This window comes from Rhincodon typus, chromosome 21 (genome assembly GCF_021869965.1).
Source record: "Rhincodon typus isolate 14 chromosome 21, sRhiTyp1.1, whole genome shotgun sequence".
NCBI classification, from domain to species: domain Eukaryota; kingdom Metazoa; phylum Chordata; class Chondrichthyes; order Orectolobiformes; family Rhincodontidae; genus Rhincodon; species Rhincodon typus.
Window position 1 is genome coordinate 25,998,443 of NC_063352.1, and position 18,284 is coordinate 26,016,726.

At 39.0% G+C, this 18,284-nt stretch overlaps 1 protein-coding gene across 1 annotated transcript in view; it reads left to right on the top strand.

Moving 5' to 3' along the window:
* Nucleotides 1–427: 427 nt before the first annotated feature.
* LOC109911753 (probable helicase with zinc finger domain) overlaps nucleotides 428–18,284 on the top strand; it is a 62,969-nt gene continuing 45,112 nt past the window's right edge. The window contains exons 1-2 of the mRNA XM_048609637.1: nucleotides 428–839; nucleotides 10,759–10,962. Of these exons, the coding sequence (XP_048465594.1) occupies nucleotides 10,774–10,962 (189 nt within the window). The 5' untranslated portion in view covers nucleotides 428–839; nucleotides 10,759–10,773. The remainder of the gene's footprint in view (nucleotides 840–10,758; nucleotides 10,963–18,284) is intronic.

Below are 18,284 nucleotides of genomic sequence, written 5' to 3' on the forward strand. Positions count from 1 at the left end.
TGTTATGAGTTGTAATCTTGTCGATGATCTCTTGGACTGTTATGGACCAGACCAAACCCCCTCAAGATATTCAGAAGATAGTCTCAACCCTAAGCTTTTCTTATTTTAAAGTAAATGTAAGATGTTGCATTTCAGATGCAATTCGATTTGTCCAACTCCTGGATTTAAAGCAAAACACACTTTTTGTATTTTAACGATAGTGTAAAAATAATGGAAAAAAAAAGGAATCAGAATAACTTACTCTGTTAAGCTTTCCAATAGAGTTAATAGATACAGTAACTATTAGTAATTAACTGTTCCAATATGGCAAAATCCAATAAATGCACCCTTGGCAAAAAGCAAATGCAGAAAACAGATTGCCTCCAATAGGATTCACGTGTGAGCCAGAGAACCCTTAGCTTTTGGCTGTAACCAATAGAGGGACACCTCTTGAAGAACCCAACAGCAACTGCTGAAAGCTAAATTTAAAATCCCTGATTCTTTGGGTGTAATCAAGCTCACACCCAATCAGGCTGTTTCTATGGTTCCAACTTTTCAAAAAAATAAACGCAAGGCTTCACAAGTTGTTCATTTTTTCATAGTTTGCCACCTGTCTCCAAATCTCTCTTTCTAAAAGAAACCAGGACAAAACACAACTCTTAAAGCCATAATATCATCTCAGGATTCCTCAAATATGGAAAGACCGTTAATCATTTCCTTTCCTAGAAGTATATCCACTCTTAATATTGATCTCATAGGGTCTTGATGCTTCACTAGTCGGGAGGGACAGTGCTCGAGGAAAGGAAATTAATATTGCAACCTCACAAGGGTGCAGTTGCTCGGAGGCAGAGAATAAAAAGGTCAGTCGTTCTCTTTTTCTGAAGAGGGAGACAGTGATGCAAGGATAATGGTTCTGTCACGTTTCCCCTGAGTAGGAAAGAATTTGACATAGGGCCTACATTTACAAATACTTGTTTGAATCTGTTACCTGCAGAGAAGGCAAAGTCGAGGGTGTTTTTTTTTAATTATAAGTATCCCTTTTCTTTAATAGAAGAAAATAAGTTTTCCTATAAGTTTCCTTTGTTTTTAAATTGTGAATTTGAATGTATTGCCCTCTTGGCAATTTCAGTATTCTTGTTATAAATGAGATAGTTGAATGATGATTCGTTGTCACTTGTACTCTACAATGAACAACACGGTAAAAATACAGTGAAAAGCTTCAACTGTCACCACAATCTGGCACCATTTTGAATAGTTTAAGAATAAAAAAAATAGCTGGAAGAATGTCCATCTTCATTCCACCGCCTCTGCCATGAGCCGTGAACCCAGAGCCGGCTCCCCAACAACACCTGCACTGCCACTCCTTGCTGCCTGCACCGAACCCACCAACGTCTGTGTCACCACTCTTCAGGTGTCATCTGTATTATGTGCCCACCTCACTAGGCAGCTGATGCTAGCTCCTGTGCTGGACCCACAGTGGCCCTGCAGCCAAAAGCAACCCCCCCCGCCAACCCCGGCCCTTGTTCCAGGTCCATTGCTGCTACGCCCTTGCTGATAACCAGGAGTCCCTGCATTGGGCCTACTGCGACCAAGAGTCCCTGGCTCCTCTGCTGCAGCCACCTCAACAATGCCTGGAGTTCCGCTCCAGGCATAATCCACACTGCTGCCTGATGTATGTTCACAGCAAATAGTGAGTGATTTGTGGGATTTCAAGCTTGCGTGCATCTATTGAGCAGGGCAATGCCAGAAAAATTTGTACTCCCAGCCTGTAGGTTAGTTTGAAATTGTTCTGCCTTCTGTTTACCTTCAGAATCTTTCTGGTGTGCAGTCTATTCTTGGTCACTGCAATAGCCTGGCAACAAGGGGAACTTAATTTGAAGATCTTATGTGGGAATAAACTGGCTTAAAAAGTGCCCTGCCTTCAAGGGTTCTTGATATAGTGGGCATGCTTGCTGCTGGATTTGTGAAATACTTTTTCTTTGCAGTTGTAAATGTGAATATTAGGTCCAGTTATTCCTTCTTGTCTTACCCAAACAAACTGTTGGGCTGGAAAAACAAGTTCCACTTGAATTTACAAGTTAAAGCTTACCAAGAAATAAAATTAATATTTTTTCTGAATCGTAGATTGTTGCTTGGTAAACTTATTGTATGGAGTGATCAAATGAAAATGTTTAATGGTGTGGGTGTTCTTCTGTCAGGATTGAGCCAAGAAAACTGTACACTGCAAGCTTTTGGGGAGGGGGGGGGAGTGGGGGCAAGAGAAAAGCCAATGCTGTTTAAAACCACTGTTCAGAAACTATTTTGGTGACTGAAAAGGGAAAAAAATACTGGTCCAGATTATCATCTTTGATTTCAGTTAAGTTTTTATGACCGAGGCCAGAGGAGTGCAATTTCCCTCCTCGTCCTTGTATTCCATGGTCACAATATAAAATGAAGCTAGTTTTTTTCCCCTAGTTATTGAGAAGACCAATAAATAGCTTGTTTATATTCAGTTTTAAATAAATAAAATGGCTTCTTAAAGATTATGGGCTTGACCTGAGGATATTTTGGCTAGCTGTCAATTAAATTGAGTTTCAGAGGGTTTCTTTCCATGAGGTCTAATGTAATTTCTTGCCACATATCCCAAACCCTTCTCATTAACTAACCACCATGCCATAATGGTGCCACTCTTGTCTGAAGCTAGTCTGATTCTACCGTCTCATAGTTGGAAGAATTGCCATTCACCTGATAACCTGGATTGTACCAACATCCCTGGTGACAGCGCCATCGTTAAACTGCAGCCAAATGCCTGGCCAAGCAGTAGCACAGTAGAGGTTCCCTTTGCCATCAAAGTAATGGCACGGCATCCCCAAACATGCTGCTCCATAGCTGGCGGACACTTCCTGGCATATACAGCTACACTTTCTTTCCCCAGTTGCTGTCTGTCCACCAGACCGCACAGTTATGTGTCTTTAGTCACATCTTAGCCTACCATTCTCTCAAAAATTGCTGCTTCTCAACCGTAAATGCCCACTGCAACCAGCACCTTATCATTGTCCAATGAGTGACATCACAGAAGGCAAGCATTCAGACACTTCCAAAGATGAGCTTTTCTTTGCAGTTTTCAAAACTGAACACAAACAAAAATAGAAGCTGTAATTTGCCCTCACAGTGCAAATTAAAAGCTAGCATGATAACCAATGACCATTTCACAGTTGTCTGCTGCTTTCAGCTCTCATTTGCTGGAACCGGGTGTCAGTCAAGTACTGATTGGCTTGTACTGCCCACTGCAGCTGAGCTCGGTTGTGCAGAAGGAGAGCTTCATCCAGCTTGATGTCCTTTATCCTCTTCCTTGGAAAACTCTGTTCCTAAACATCCAGCACATTGCTTGCTCCAGTTGTGCAGAGTGCAAGCATACTAGGATGATCCTGTACACTCTCTCCCATGTATTTTACAGCAGCACCCACCCCCCAAAAAAAGCAGAATTACATGTTCAGCCTTATCTTGTGCTCCACCATCGCCTTACTTGAAGTATATGCGGCATTGTATTTGTGATTCGCATCAGTTAGGGAGTTCTGTAATGCTCGCAGTTGGTAGCCATTGTCCCTTGGTTAACCAGCTTCGTAAGGCAACTGGACCCTCGGATGTAGCAGGTACATGAAAATGCTCATGATGTCATGGTGTCTGCCAGGGTATCCCATGAAGTGGAACCAGTGATTGCAGATCATCTGAACGTTTAATGGAGTGGAAGCCTTTCCTACTGATGAAGTCTTTATTGTTCTGGTATGGCCCCCTCCAGTGTGATATGCGTCCAGTTCAAGGTACCCTGCATCTGTGAGAAGTCAGCTATGTTACCAAATCTTCCTACCTGGATTGCAGCACTGACCTCGTGAGGAAACAAAATGAACAGGTGTAGTCTGCACAGATGGCATCAGTCACTGTCCTGATGCATCCATGTGTGATGACTGAGATTCCACACTGGTTACCCATCACTCCTTGGGAGTAGTTAGTCACGCACAAGATTCCAGCAGCTGTCACCTTCACGGCCACTGGGAGAAGAGGTCCCCCAACCCACGTCCTGGAAGCTAGCGCAGCGCGTTGCGGCTCCCTCGGATGGAGTCTTTGTTGATATCGGGCCTTGGTCATCCCGATCAAGTATATTTGAGGTTAAAAGATCCTGACCTCCTTTGCCTCCAATACATTCTGACGGGCTGTGCAACTGCATTTTTGTCTGAGCTGAGTGTTCCTTGGCTTCTGCAATGTCTTGCCACTGTTCTTGGAATTGTTGTGGAACCTGCTTCTCCTGCATTTGTAATCACTGCCTTAGCAAGGCAGCCACTGTGTACAACATTCAACCTGTGGCTGCACCCATGTCTCCAATGTTACAAGTGTAAGAAACAGACCAAGTTCTTGGGTCAGTGTTGGCATGCCTTGCAAAGACCATGACACATGCTTCAACGTACAATGACATGCAGCTCCCTGACAACAAAGGCCATATATCAAATTCCCATGGCTTGTTGGGATAGCCACTGAAACAGTAGAAGCGCTTACCAGTTGAATGAGCGACACTGAACACTCGACCTTTCGCATTCCCAGACTAGGGAACTCATCATTGCATGCACTAGTGTTTACTATTTTAAACTGAAAATAAAGCTCTGTCCACACTCAAACTCCCAGGACAGGTACATAATGGGGTTGGATACGGAGTAAAGATCCCTCTACTCTTTTAAACAGTCAAAAAGTCAAACAGATCCTGCTAGTTTCAGCGGAAGTGTAGGAGGATCAGTCTGTGTCCTTTGAAGTCTCCTAAGTACAGTGTTGGTTATGGCCTCTCTTAAAGTCAGTGGCAATGATTTCTTCATTGAGATCTCTGTGCAAGAATTGTATTGTGACATGGTGCATGTCATGTGACCAGCATTTGAACTTCAAATACTGTCAGACTGCATGTACTGTCAGTTATGCTGTAGCGCAATAGTTGCGTTACTGTGCAACATTCCATTATAGAAAATCGTGCTAAAGGAATAACAGGGCCTATGGGCAAAGCAGGATTGGGGCAGATCACTTAAAAATATCACTATCACTCAAAAAATCACTCAAAAGCCTAACACACAGGATAGTGCAATTTGAATAACTGTTTAATTCATACCTAATCATGAAATAAAAGTAAATTTAACACCTTATCTTAAAAAAACAAATGTCAAGATGACTCCGGGGGGAGGAGGTTTTGAGGTTGCTCTGTTGTTAATGCAGGGGCTGAGGGTCTTTACCATCGTCACCTTCAGGTGCAGTTGTGGTTGCAGGGTTAAGGCAAAAAAATAGTTAAACCAGAAGTGAATGGCTGTGATTCATTGTCTTCTGATTGTTTCTTGGAAGTTGGCTTAAAAAAGACATCCAGATTTTGCTGCTTTGCCCTTTTTTCTTCTTTCATGAAGTTGTCCATAGGGTGCCAAATAAGATCTTATTCCACAAGCTGCTACCCTGCTGCATTCTGCATTGTAATCATTGTCCTTTAAGAGCTGCACTGCTTCTCAATTTCCCTTAGGATAGAAGACAAAACAGAAGTGGAAAGCTCTCGTGGTGCTGCACCCTGGACTACTTCATCTTCATCCCCAGCTTCCATTTCCCATCTCAGCAACAAGTTGTAGTTCATCTGTAGAGAGGTCTTCACGGTGGGACTCGCAGCTCATCAACATCTTCACTCTCTGCTCTTCAAATAGCATTATAGCCAACACAAGTTTGCATTTTAAAAATAGCTTTTCCCATTCATCAATCGCATTATAGCCAATTTATGTTGCCGGAACACGCGTTATAGCAGAACTGGCTGTGTATTCCACGTATTCTCTGATATGATTGCAAATGAAGTGGATTTTCATTTTGCAAGTGTGTGATTGCCTTTGCCCCCTCTCTGCTCTCCTATTCAGCAGAAGTGTTCTTTTGCCCATCAAACTGATGCTGATGCTGACGCTGACACTGACCTGTCCGCCCTGGGCATTGTTCAAGGCAATTTATAATTTCAGGTGTTTACTAGAAACAGCAAGTGATGGCACAGAACGTAGCTCATGGTGGACACCCTCCGGACTGGGCGCGGCCTGATTGCCAAGTAACCTTTTTACCTTGTATTCCCAGATAACCAATTTCTAATGTGTTTCCACGTGGGAAGGGAAAACAATACATAGGACTGTGACTCTCCTGTTTGTCCCCCGAGCCTTGGAGTTGTACTTTTTAATAAGGCTCACCATGCTGTCTTCAGCACCACCTCACCCCCCCACAACACGCACGCACACACCCCCAGTGGGGGCCACGGACATAGTCATTGCCAATGCTCATAACCCCCCTCCCCCAAAAGGCCTTTGGAGTGATTGCAGGCTCTTCGACTTGATGTAGGACTGCCACTCCATGTGCTTTGAGACATGGCCATTTATATGAAAAGTCATGTGGTGTGTTTGCCATGTGGGTAGCTGACTCATGCTGTATGTGTGAGATTGGTGTATCACTGTGCCACAAAGCAATATGCCCATCCCTGGACTGTCACTAATGACAAGCAGCTTGGGTATGCGTGTGCTAAGCAGCAAGCCAGTATAGCAGTACTGTGAGGCTTTAGCTCTGGCTGAAGCCCCAATGTGCTCAATGTCTGGTTTCTTCACAACAGGTGATTGAATAGGAGGCTGCACGCCAATGAAGCAAGATTCATTGTTAGTTAAGCTGTCAACAAGCAATATTCCTCCTTAATTAGCATGTTACTGTTCTCTAGTGAGAATCTTTTCTCAACCCCTTGGTCCCTTTTGAAAATGCAACAAGTTGCTTCTGACAGGAATGCTTCACTCAACTTTGAGCGATTCTTCTAAATTTCTAGCCATTGTTTAGTTGTTCATGCCCCTATAAGATTCCACTGTACTGGTTTCTTGTCCACAAGTTGATGTAATAATCGTTTAACTTACTTTAGTAATACAGAATTATGAATGCTTACCTTAATGTACACACTTTTCAAGACAAGAGAGAACAGATGGATTTCTGTATAGAGGTTTCTTTTCTGAACAAGAAGTCAGCTTTTTAGTAACTGAGTTATTGTTGAAGGCAGAAGGATAAAGCATAGCATGTACTGACGTTTGTTGCGTGGTCAAGTCACTAATCCCGCACAATTGTCTCTGGAGTTTTCGTGGGCACATCTTACTTGGGGAAATACAATGATACGATCTTCATGTTCCTCCAATCACTCTTTCAAAAGAACAAAATAGTTTCCCCCCCTTAACTTCACAAAGGACTCTTTTTAGATAATAGAGATTAATTCAGCAGCCCTTCCTAGCAGGTTTCTTAACAGTCAACTGAAGACCAGATGAATCATGCACCTCTGCAGGACACATACTGTTCAAAACATCCCTGGATGGAGTCTACAGCAAAGCAAGTAAATTTCACCTATCATGTGAGTTTTAGAATGACCTTTTTAAAGAAAAGTCTTCAGTGTCCACCATGAACTTTCAACAGTCTCTTTTTAAAGAAACCACCGCAGTTACTTTGGCTAAGCTTGAAATAAATTTATTTAATCTTCAACAGATGGAAAAAGTGCTCCAAGAAATATTAAATATTAAGTGCTTTCATAACATCTGTGATTAGTTGATATAAATGTTTTTTTTTTTCTGTGAACTGAACTTTGTGTTTTAAATTAAATACCGTGGTGAAATGGGAGACTTTTGTTTTGGTCATCCATTTTCCAGATGCCTAGATCAATTTAGATTCATTAAAATGCATCTTTTGCATTATATTGCCTATTCCATAAATGGACTGCATTTTGCATCATTTTCATTATCAGAGAGTTGTGTGGCAAGAATCAATTAGCCCAAAGGAATAATTTGCCTTCTAAAATGAGATTTACGTGTGTTTGCATGTCCCTTCTCCACTTTGTCACAATTCCAAAAACACAAGGTTCAAGTTCTGTATTATTTTCTTGTTCAGTGCTTTGTCTCCTAATGTTGAGTTATGGTATTCATTCTGCGTATTTTAACAAAGCTGTGGTTTTTACATCTAGTGTAAGTTTCTGTAGATACTTATTAGTGACACCTCGTCTATTGCCATAGGAAACCACATTTTTGCTTAATGTTTCTTTTTCATGCAATTAAGAATATGTAACAGACTAATCAGACATTTTACACTGAACACTGCCATGGTCCATTTTCATTGTGCTCTCATTAAAGCTTTATCAATCGTTTCTGAACAGGATGTTGTCAGTTCATGGGCAGATTACAAATTTCCTTGATTTTATTTTTGTCCATATGCAAATGAACCTTCTAATTTGATTCTTCCTCCATCTTGTTTTTTATTGGGCTGCATCCCAGAAGGCCTCTTCCTCTTAACAATCACTTAGACCTTTGATCTTTGTGTAGTAGATTGAGCATGCTGTATCCTCAATGATGTGCAGTTATACAGTCTGTCTTAAGCAATCTTGTCTTTACTATTTTCATCAACGGAATTGTTCATGCTTTTTAAAATGTGTGGGATAAAGTTAACTTCAGCGAGGAAATTGAAGGTAAAAAGAATTAATGAATGTATGTTGTATTATGTGGGGCCCTTTATAGAATCAGATTATTGTGTCCAATTTTATTTTAACTCTTCTCAATGATAGAAAATAATCAATTACTTCTTGTTCAGAATGGAAAGAATCATCAAGCCTAGTTATGGAATGTACTGTAAGGAGAATTAAGCTGTTTAATGAGTCTGGCTCAAACAATCTGTGTACCACCATTTCATCCTAGTCAGGAATCCCACCAACTACAATAGATCTTTCCTTGTGTCGCCTGCTAAACTATGGCCTCTAAGCAATAACTTCAATTATGTACTAGTAATTAATACCCATTTCTCTTTGTACTCTTTCAACAAGTACTTAAACAGATATTTAGTATATCAGTTGTCCAAATGAAGTTGTGTGAAGCATGAAAAGCTAAAATTAAAGGAAATGCAGCAGAGATTATACATAGTGGGGTAGGAAAGGAGGTAAATTAGTCATGACCAGTTAACCCAGATGGCTTAAAATATTTACAGTGGCTGCACAGGGAACTGGGGGCAAGATTCTCTATTCCAGTCAAATGGAGAAGTGGAGTAGGAAACTGTATGTTAAGTCTTAGTTTAAACATGGTAGGGTTGAAATGAGAAGAGTAGGTAAGGGAACAAATTGGTTATATTACAGAGCTTGTTGCTCGGAGGCTTGGTTTAATATTTCATAGAATGAAAGTTTAAATCTCACCAAGGCAACTGAATTACTTGAATTTCACTGTAAGCAATGTTGTGGAATATTGATGTGAAAAAGTTGAATAATCCAAGAAAAATTTATTGTACAGACTAATAATGAAATATTGTGTGTGGATAAAGATATGGGGAAGGGAGTTGAGGCTCAGGAAAGGGTCCTATAGTATGGATGTGGCAGGCAAGATATGGAAAAGTGCAACTTGGAAAGAAGAGAACTAGGAACTAGTAAATTACCAAGCAAAGTTAATAATACAATACTTGGTTATTAGGAAACACTAATTTAGAATTGTGTGAATATGGAACTCCTCGTTATGATTAGTTGAGGTGGATAAATTGAACAGAAAGTTAGATAAGTTTGAGAGAGAATATGGATTTAGGAAGTAACCCTGACTGAGTTCTTTTGAGGAAGCAGGATTGGTTTGACTACTCTATTTCTGTGCTGGCCATTCTAAGTAATTCAGTTTAAAAATAATTTTGCCAACCAAAGCAGATAATAATATGTATTTGTACCTGTGATTAGTTTTAAAAGCCCACTTATTTCACTGCAGTTGCAAGAACAACTTAATTTACATTGTGCCTTTAACATCAAAACATTCCAAGGGGGTTATCAAACACATGTTGACACTGAATTGTGTGATATTAGGAAGGTGACCCTCCCATCTATTTGTATCTGCAAATTTGGATATGTTACACTGTGCTCCTCCCTCTAAGTCATTAATATGGATAATTAATAATCGAGATCCTGATTCTTGTGGTACACAATTAGTTGCACCTTTTTCCAATTCGAAAAAGGTACACAAATCCTGACTCTGTTTCCTGTGTGTTAACCAATTCTCAATCCATGCTGATCTATTCCCCCCCCCCACCTCCATATTATAAGTGCCAATGTTGTGCAATAATATTTTAGGTGGCACCCTATCGAATGCCTTTTGGAAGTCTAAATACATTGCATCTACTGCTTCCCCTTTTATCAAATCTGCATGTTATATCCTCAAAGAATTTGATCATATTTACCAAACATAATTTCCCTTTTGCAAAACCATGTTGACTCTGATTGCATTCAGCTTTTCTCAAATTCCTACTATTGCAGTGACATATTGTCAATGTCACTGGACAATAATCCAGGGCTCCAGGTTAATGTTCTGACAACACTGTTTGAACCCCACCATGGCATTGGATGAAATTTGAATTCAATAAAAATATGGAATTTAAAAAAAAACTATCTGGCCTAATGCTGAACATGTAAACATTGTTGATTTTAGTTAAAACCCACCTGGCTCACTAATCTCCTTTTTAGGGGAGGAGATCTATGGTCCTTAACTCCAGATCCAAAGCAATGTGGTTGACTTTTAACTGCTGTATGGGCAATTAGGATTTAACAACGAATGCTGGCTTTATTATCAATGACCACATGGAAAAAGATTTGGACCTTTCTAGGTCTTTTTTTAAAAAAAAAAAAAAAAAATCTATGGATGCAGTGGGAGCATGGAAGAGGGCTTAGTTTCAAAGTACAGAACAATAGAACTAGGCTTTCTTCAATTAATTTGTAACTATCTATTTCAGGTTGTCTTCTGAAACATGGCTGAAAGAAGATTTCAAGAGTTTTGTGACCAAGCATACGAGCAGACCTGCCAACAGAAGTGTAAACTGGCATATAGCTGCAAGGAAGGGCTGGGTGTAGCCAGCCATACTGATGGTTCTACTGCATCAGTTGAAGCTGTTAGACTTCAGGAATTACTGTACAGAATCTTATGTCTCATACGGCTGGTAAATACTTGATTTTAACCACAGTATCTATATCTTATTTCAAAAGGTTTCACAACACTGACATTCTTGTTTCTCAGAGTCCTTTTTTTGTTGATACACTGAGCTATACAGACTTGAGCAAAATGAGTGATTCAATTTTCTTCTAAACAAGTTGTGAAAACTTGGGTTCAAAAAGACAGAAAATTATGTCCATACAATGAAAAACCTGTAGTGGATTTTCTAATCCTTGTTTCAGTGATGTGCATGCCATTGTTCCATGGACAAAATTGATCCACCCCTGAAGTGCAAAGTATCTTCTGGACCAGAATTATGCTACAGTAAAATAAATAAAAAAAACCATGGTAACTTGGGTGCTGTGGAGAAGTCGTTCCTAACAGTTTTGCAGTACATATTTAAATTTTGTGGATATGTAGCAGTGCATCATGGGTAGGAATGACATGCACTTACGTTGAGGTACTTTGCAACTTGGAAAATGGTGGTGGGAGCTGGAGAAATACTCAGTTTAAGGAACTTATTAGAGATTGAAAAGAATGGCAACATGCAGGTATGATTAACCTGTTGAAAGGAACAAAAAAATCATGAAAGTCAATATGACTGACAACTAAAATGGAAATAAAGATTTGGAATGGCAGCAGCAATTCCGAATTCTTTTGAATAGCTTTTTGTGTTTAGGTTAAACTGCTATTTCTTTGAGTGGATTGGCTCTCATCAGAGCCAAGACATGTTTATTATTTACTACATATGATTAAAAGAGCCCAGGTTTTAACAGTTAGATTTCACTCATGCTGAATTGTTTGCTGAAAAGTATCTGAGATAGCTACCTCTATCACCTGAAAAGGTTGAGGAAAGCAACACCATCAGATGACTGCATTAAAAAAACATCAGAATTTATTTTAAATGAAAATAAATCTGGTCAAGTTCTATTCAATCCAAAACATCATGGGAAAGTAGAACCAGTTAATTTGCTCTATCCCAGAAAACATCAAACATCATTTTTACACCTCTGCCACTTCCTTTGTATGAAACTGTTTAGTTTTCTGTCCCCTGTTTTTTGTTTTGGATGAGATGTTGCACATGGAATTCAAGAGCTTCAAAAGCCCAAGAATTTTATGCAGGCTTAGGAGAGGATAGAGAAACATTGAAAAATAAACCTGTACTTTTGAAGTAGATAACACACTAATGAATAAAGACGTAATACATGAGAATAATATGTTAAGCTGAACACAGTCTGCATCATCAGTGTTGGTAAAATTTGACTATTGACCTGCACCTGGAATTAAGCAAACCAAATTTCATTTCGTTATCAGTAATTCCTGGACACAGCGGAAATTTGCTTACATGAATATGTTGGATGGTAAACTGAAAATTCCCCTTTTATCTGTATTTGTTTGCTATCAGAGTCCTTCTCTTCACTAATTTTTGGATAGAAGGCAGTGTTTGATTGCATGCAGTCATCAATCTCCTATCTTCAGTTATGGTCCTTAGATGAAGTGAAATGAAGATCAATTCCCAAGTGGACAAATGGGTTGTCAAATTGAAGCAATTAATACACCAGTTTGTGCTGAGGTTATAACATACATTGTTTTGAATTATCCAGAAGTATTGGGAGCCTGAATTCTCTGGTGCTTTCTCCATTGCAATGCCTTGACCAACCAGTCATTGACTCTGTCTCCTGGAGTATAAATTTGTTGTGATTGTTTGAAATTTGACATTTTTGTGTTTATCCTAATCAATGCAAGGTGAACAGCTTCAGCAGCATGTCTCTCCTCAGCAATATTCAACTTCAGTTCTTCCAAGCCACTGTTTAGATTCAAATCAAACATTTAGATTTTATCATATTGGTGGAAATATGTTTTGTATTCCATTTGGTTCAAACTTGAATCTCAATATTCAAAACCCAGTGATTTCAACTTATCTTGGTTAACTTGTGTGAACAATCCTACAGTACATTAACATGCTGCAGAAGCCACGTGAGTCCTTCCAGTATTTCTGTTTGTGAGGACAGAATATAAATTTATATGCTGACTTTGTGCTGTTAGAACGTAATTGTCAGATAAACTCCTGATACTGGCATGCTTGTAACAAATTGAACATTCTTCATTGTGAATTGTGCAGATTGAATATTTAGTGCATAGGCATTGCATGTAAGGTCATTTAAATCATGCAATCAAATTCATTTTTCTTTGTTTTTAATTTTGTTAATAAATTTTATTTACAAAAATACGTTGTCAAACTTTATGCATGTCATTCTCATGAGATTCATTTTGTTTTAAGAGTTATGCACTTCATGGAAGGATATCAATTTACAATTTTAAAAATATGTATATGTAATTGGATGAAGATATTTTTGGAAATAAAATGGGTAGGTCAAAAGTCACATGAATATTCATCTACAGGAATACTTATCAGAAACAAATCTGGTTTATTGCAAGATGATAAATGAAAGTTGTAGTTCTGTTACCAGAGTCTGATTCAGATGCCTTCTTATTCTGTTGCTGCTTAGTTTCTTTAGTGGGTCTTTTTGCACTTTCATTTTCTGTAAAATATCTACTTTGCTCCGCTCTTTACTACTACCAGCCTGAATAAAATAATGTCCTCCGTAACAGTAGGTAAGTGTCTTTTTCTTTGCCAAACCATTTTAATTTTAACTAGCTAGTCATAGTTGAGTCAATAACAGGCAAGAACTCTACCATCAAAACTTGGAAACAGGAAACTAGTTTTGGAAGTATGTTCCTGAAAACTAAACTGGAGGAGAAAGGGAGGCCAATGCATTTGTCCATCAACTAGAGTAGTCTTTTAATTCAAAATTTCTGCCCTTTGAATCCATTATATATTTTTTCCTTTCTTAATTGCTGAATTTCCCACTTAAGTTATGTACTTGCTATTATCTCAATAGTTACTGTCAGGTAGAATCAGTTAGCTCAGTTGGCTCGGTGGCTGTTTTGCGATGCAACGTGAAACCAACAGCACAGTTTCAATTCCCGTACCAGCTGAGGTTACCATAAAATCCCTCACCTGAAGTGTGGTGACTTTCAGGTTAAACTCAATACCAGTCATCTCTCCAATGAGAGAGCAGCCCAACAGTTCTCTGGGACAGTAGTGACTTTACTGTTTACTTGGAGGTAATAAATTCATATTTTTAGCTTATTTTTTCAGTCCAGTGCATTCATTATAAGAAAATGCTCACATTTATTAGTGAGTTCATGGTGTTAGGGTACTTTGTCAAAGATATTAATACAAAATTGAAAGGAGAAAGACTTCAATTTAAAAGGTTGAGAAACAAAGGCACCCTTTTAAGTTCCCTGTTACAACAGACTACCACTTAAGATGGAGTTGTTACTAAGATGGTAAGCATAGCAATCATTTCACATGCCAGGGCTGTTGTGAAATGAATGCCAAGTTAATGTTGTGGCTGAAAGTGGACATAAGGAAATGTATGTTCTTTGCTGAAGATTCTCTGGCATTCTTCAATGTTGTTACAAAGCAGAGATTGACCCCCGACCAGAACAGCCCCCCTCCTCCCAGAACTAAAACCGAAACACCCGAAGAGGAGCGCCTCACCTATAATCTGTTAAAGGAGTGAGAAAAGTGGTGTAACCTGCTTTTCAGCAACTTTTAGTGGTTAAATAAAATAAACCTCTAACACTCCCTCTACAATTAACAAGTAACAATTTATTTATCTGACTGAGTGAACAAATTATTAACAAACCAAATAAACCACTCTTAACTACTAATTATTCCTGAATAAAACAAGAGGCTACTGGCATGCTGTTCCAATAAATACAAGTCCCATATATATATATAAAATAAAATTTATTAAAAAATAGAATTTAGCCTCTCAAAATCACAGCAAGGTTATGTGTCTTCTGGAATGTTTTGTGCCTTCTCCCTTGAATATTCTGTCAGTAGTGTTAACTAGTTGTGCCGTAGGTTCCTTTGATTTAGATGGTGCTCTCTTTAAAACTTAGAAGACTGTGAGAGCTAGCGATTCTCTCTTGAGAGCTGACAGCTGTTAATTCTGATAGATGGCAGTTTTCTCTCCTGTCTTTGCCCAACTGCCACTTTTTTACCCTTGATGACATATCAATTTCTTACAATAGGATTGGTCCTATGTTGTCAAAATCATCAAATGTAAAGTTAATTGGTTTTTGGTATCCAGGTGCCTGGTTCAAATTGGCTAAATTCAAAACTTGTTGTCTTGATAACAAAACAAAATGCTGCTTGGCCTGCTAACTGTACGGTTTTTTTGATGCAAGTATTTCAATTCAAGCGCTCTCTGTACTTGCAGACTTTCAAGCTACCTACAGACATTTCTTCTAAAATCTCTATAAGCATAGGAAAAGCACATCATCCTTTAAAGGGACCATGCAGTGCTTTCCCTCCCTCTTTTCCACCCCCCCCCCCAGCATTTTACAAATGCCAAATTCTAACTTCCTGCCTCCCAATCCACAAGAACTCTACCCAATTTCGAAACATTCCTCCCTCTTAAGAAAGAAAGAACCATCATTACGAAAAGATGGCATCATTTTTTTTTTCTTGAAAAATCTAAACTCCATTATATTACTAGATCCACAGCTCATTAATCTAGAGTTACACATTTCATACTGGTTCTAAATACATAGGAACAGCAGTGTTCAATCTTATATAAGCATTTTTCTTTTAAACCCATGATAAAGCATCCATGATAGTATTTTCATGACCCTCAATATGTATAATGTGTGAGTTAAATGCTTGTAACATAAGACTCTAATGAAATAATCTGGTGTTCTTGTCCTTTTAAATCTTTCCAGAAATGACAAAAGATTGTGAGCAGTGTACACAACCATCTCTGATGCATTGTTTGCAACACAAACATTAAAATGTTGTAAGGCCAGTACCAAACTCAATAACTCTTCTTCAATGGTTGAATATCTTTTCTGGTGGACATTGAGTTTTCTTTTTTTTTTTTTTTTTGAAAAATAATTGGCCTTTCAATTCCAAAATCATCCTCCTGTAACAACACAGCTCTAACATCTACATTGCTTGCATTGATGGTGACTTTGAAGGGTTTCAAGAAATTTGGCATGGCTAAAACTGGTGGGGTGGTTAAGTTCTCAAATACCTCCTGCCATTGTTCTGTCCACAGAAATTTTGTGTTCCTTTTTAACAAGCCCATCAATAGTGCCACTATGCTACTAAAGTTTGGTACAAATTTCCTGTCAAATCTGCTCAATCTTAAAAATCATAGCACCTCCTCCTTCGAGGATGGTCTTAGAAATTCTTCAGTGGCCTTTGTCTTCACGTTTCTTGGTGTCATCTATCTGTGTCCGATGTGCCCTAAGAATGTCACTTCCGCCTTCGTGAATTTTGTTTTTGCCAAGTTTATGACCAACTTTGCCTTGCATTGTCTCTCAAAGAGCTTTGCTCAATGCTCCATGTGATTTTTCCACAATGGTTAAAGATCACCAAATCATCTATGTAGACAGCACAATTAGTCAATCTTGCAACAACTATGTTTGTAAGTCTTCGAAAAGTGGCTGGTGCGTTTTTTCATTCCAACGGGCATTACTTTTAAATTGATATAGCCCATTTGGCATTACAAAAGCAGAAACATCTTTCACTCTCTGATAAAAGTACTTGCCAGTAACCATGAAGTAAGTCCACCTTCGTGATGTAGGTGGCTCATCCTACTTTTTCCACATAGCCAATTCCACGGCTGGAGTACTATGAGTCAGATTTGGTCACAATGTTGTCCTTCCAACAATCTATCAGGTACTATCAGGTTTGGGAACCAACACGATTGGCAAACTCCACTCGCTTTGACTTGGCTCTATGATGTCTTCTTGGAGTATCACTTCTACTTCCTTCTGAACTTGTGTTACTTTGAGAGGATTAAGCCTGTGGGGCTGTTGTTTTATTGGAACAGCATTCCCTACGTCAACCTCATGTACTATGGTATTAGTCCTCCCCATTCTATTTCTGCATATGTCATCATAGTGCTGTAACAAGTCATTCAATTCAGTTCTGTGCTCCTGGGACAGACAGCTCACTACACTATTCCATACTTTAAAGACTTCCTCATTATTCGATTTATTCTGAGGCACGTCAAAATCTAAATAATCTGGATTTGATTCCTCACTTTGAGTGGCAGTAACTAATACCTGTTTCTCCGGTTCCATTTCCTTGTCACAGTAAGGTTTCACCATGTTCACATGACATCTGAAATTTTTTCACTATCTGGCATCTTTACCAGATAATTCACCTGACTTAACTTCTCGCTCTGGGGACCACTAAAGCTTGCTTTGAAGGGACCTCTTACCACTAGTAACAACACCAATACTTTATTCCCACAGGCAAATGTATGAATTTTAGATTTCTTATCTGCTTCCTGTTTCATTAGATGCTGTGCCACCTTGAAATGTTGTCTAGCTGATTCACCTACTCTGTTTAATCTTTCTCTTACCTCAGATACATAATCGAACTGTGAGATCTCTGACTTCGGACCATCAATTTTTCCTTAATTAATTTTAAAGGCCCTCTTACTTCGTGTCCAAATATCAATTCAAATGGAGTAGACGGAGTTGATTTATTTGGAGCATCTCTAATAGCAAATAATATAAATGGGATACATTTATCTCAATCATTTGGATAATCCTGGCTATAAACCCTCAGCATTGTCTTTAGGGTCTGATTCCACCTTTCCAATGCTCCCTGGGATTCAGGATGGTACGCAAAGGGGTTGATGCCTAAATTATCTATGACTTCCTTAAATAATTTGGCAGTAAATATGGACCCTTGGTCTGACTGAAGCTCCCTGGGTAGTCCATAACGGGTAAAGAAAGCAAACAACTCTTCCACCACCATTTTTTTGCCTTGACATTCTGCAATGGAATTCTGCCTGGTAGACACATCCATTATGGTTATTAAATACTGGTTCGCACTTTTGGTTTTAGGGAGGGGACCTACACAATTGATTATAACCTGTGTGAAAGGTTCTTCAAATGTGGGAATTGGCATGAAATGTGCTGGTTTTATTACTGCCTGTGGCTTTCCTACCGTCTGACACGTATGACAGGTACAGCAAAATTCAACAATGTCTTTATGTAATCCAGGCCAATAGAAATGCTTCCGTATCTTAGCCTGAGTCTTTATCACTCCTAGATGACCTCCTACAGGTAATTCGTGTGCTACCCATAAAACTTCCTGTCTATATGCTACCGGCAACACAATCTGGTGCACTTCCACTCTTTTCTCCTCGCACTAAACTTGCCAAAGTCTCCGTTTCCACCTTAAGATTTAATCCTTAAGGTAATAATGTTGTGGAATACATTCTGATTCCTTTT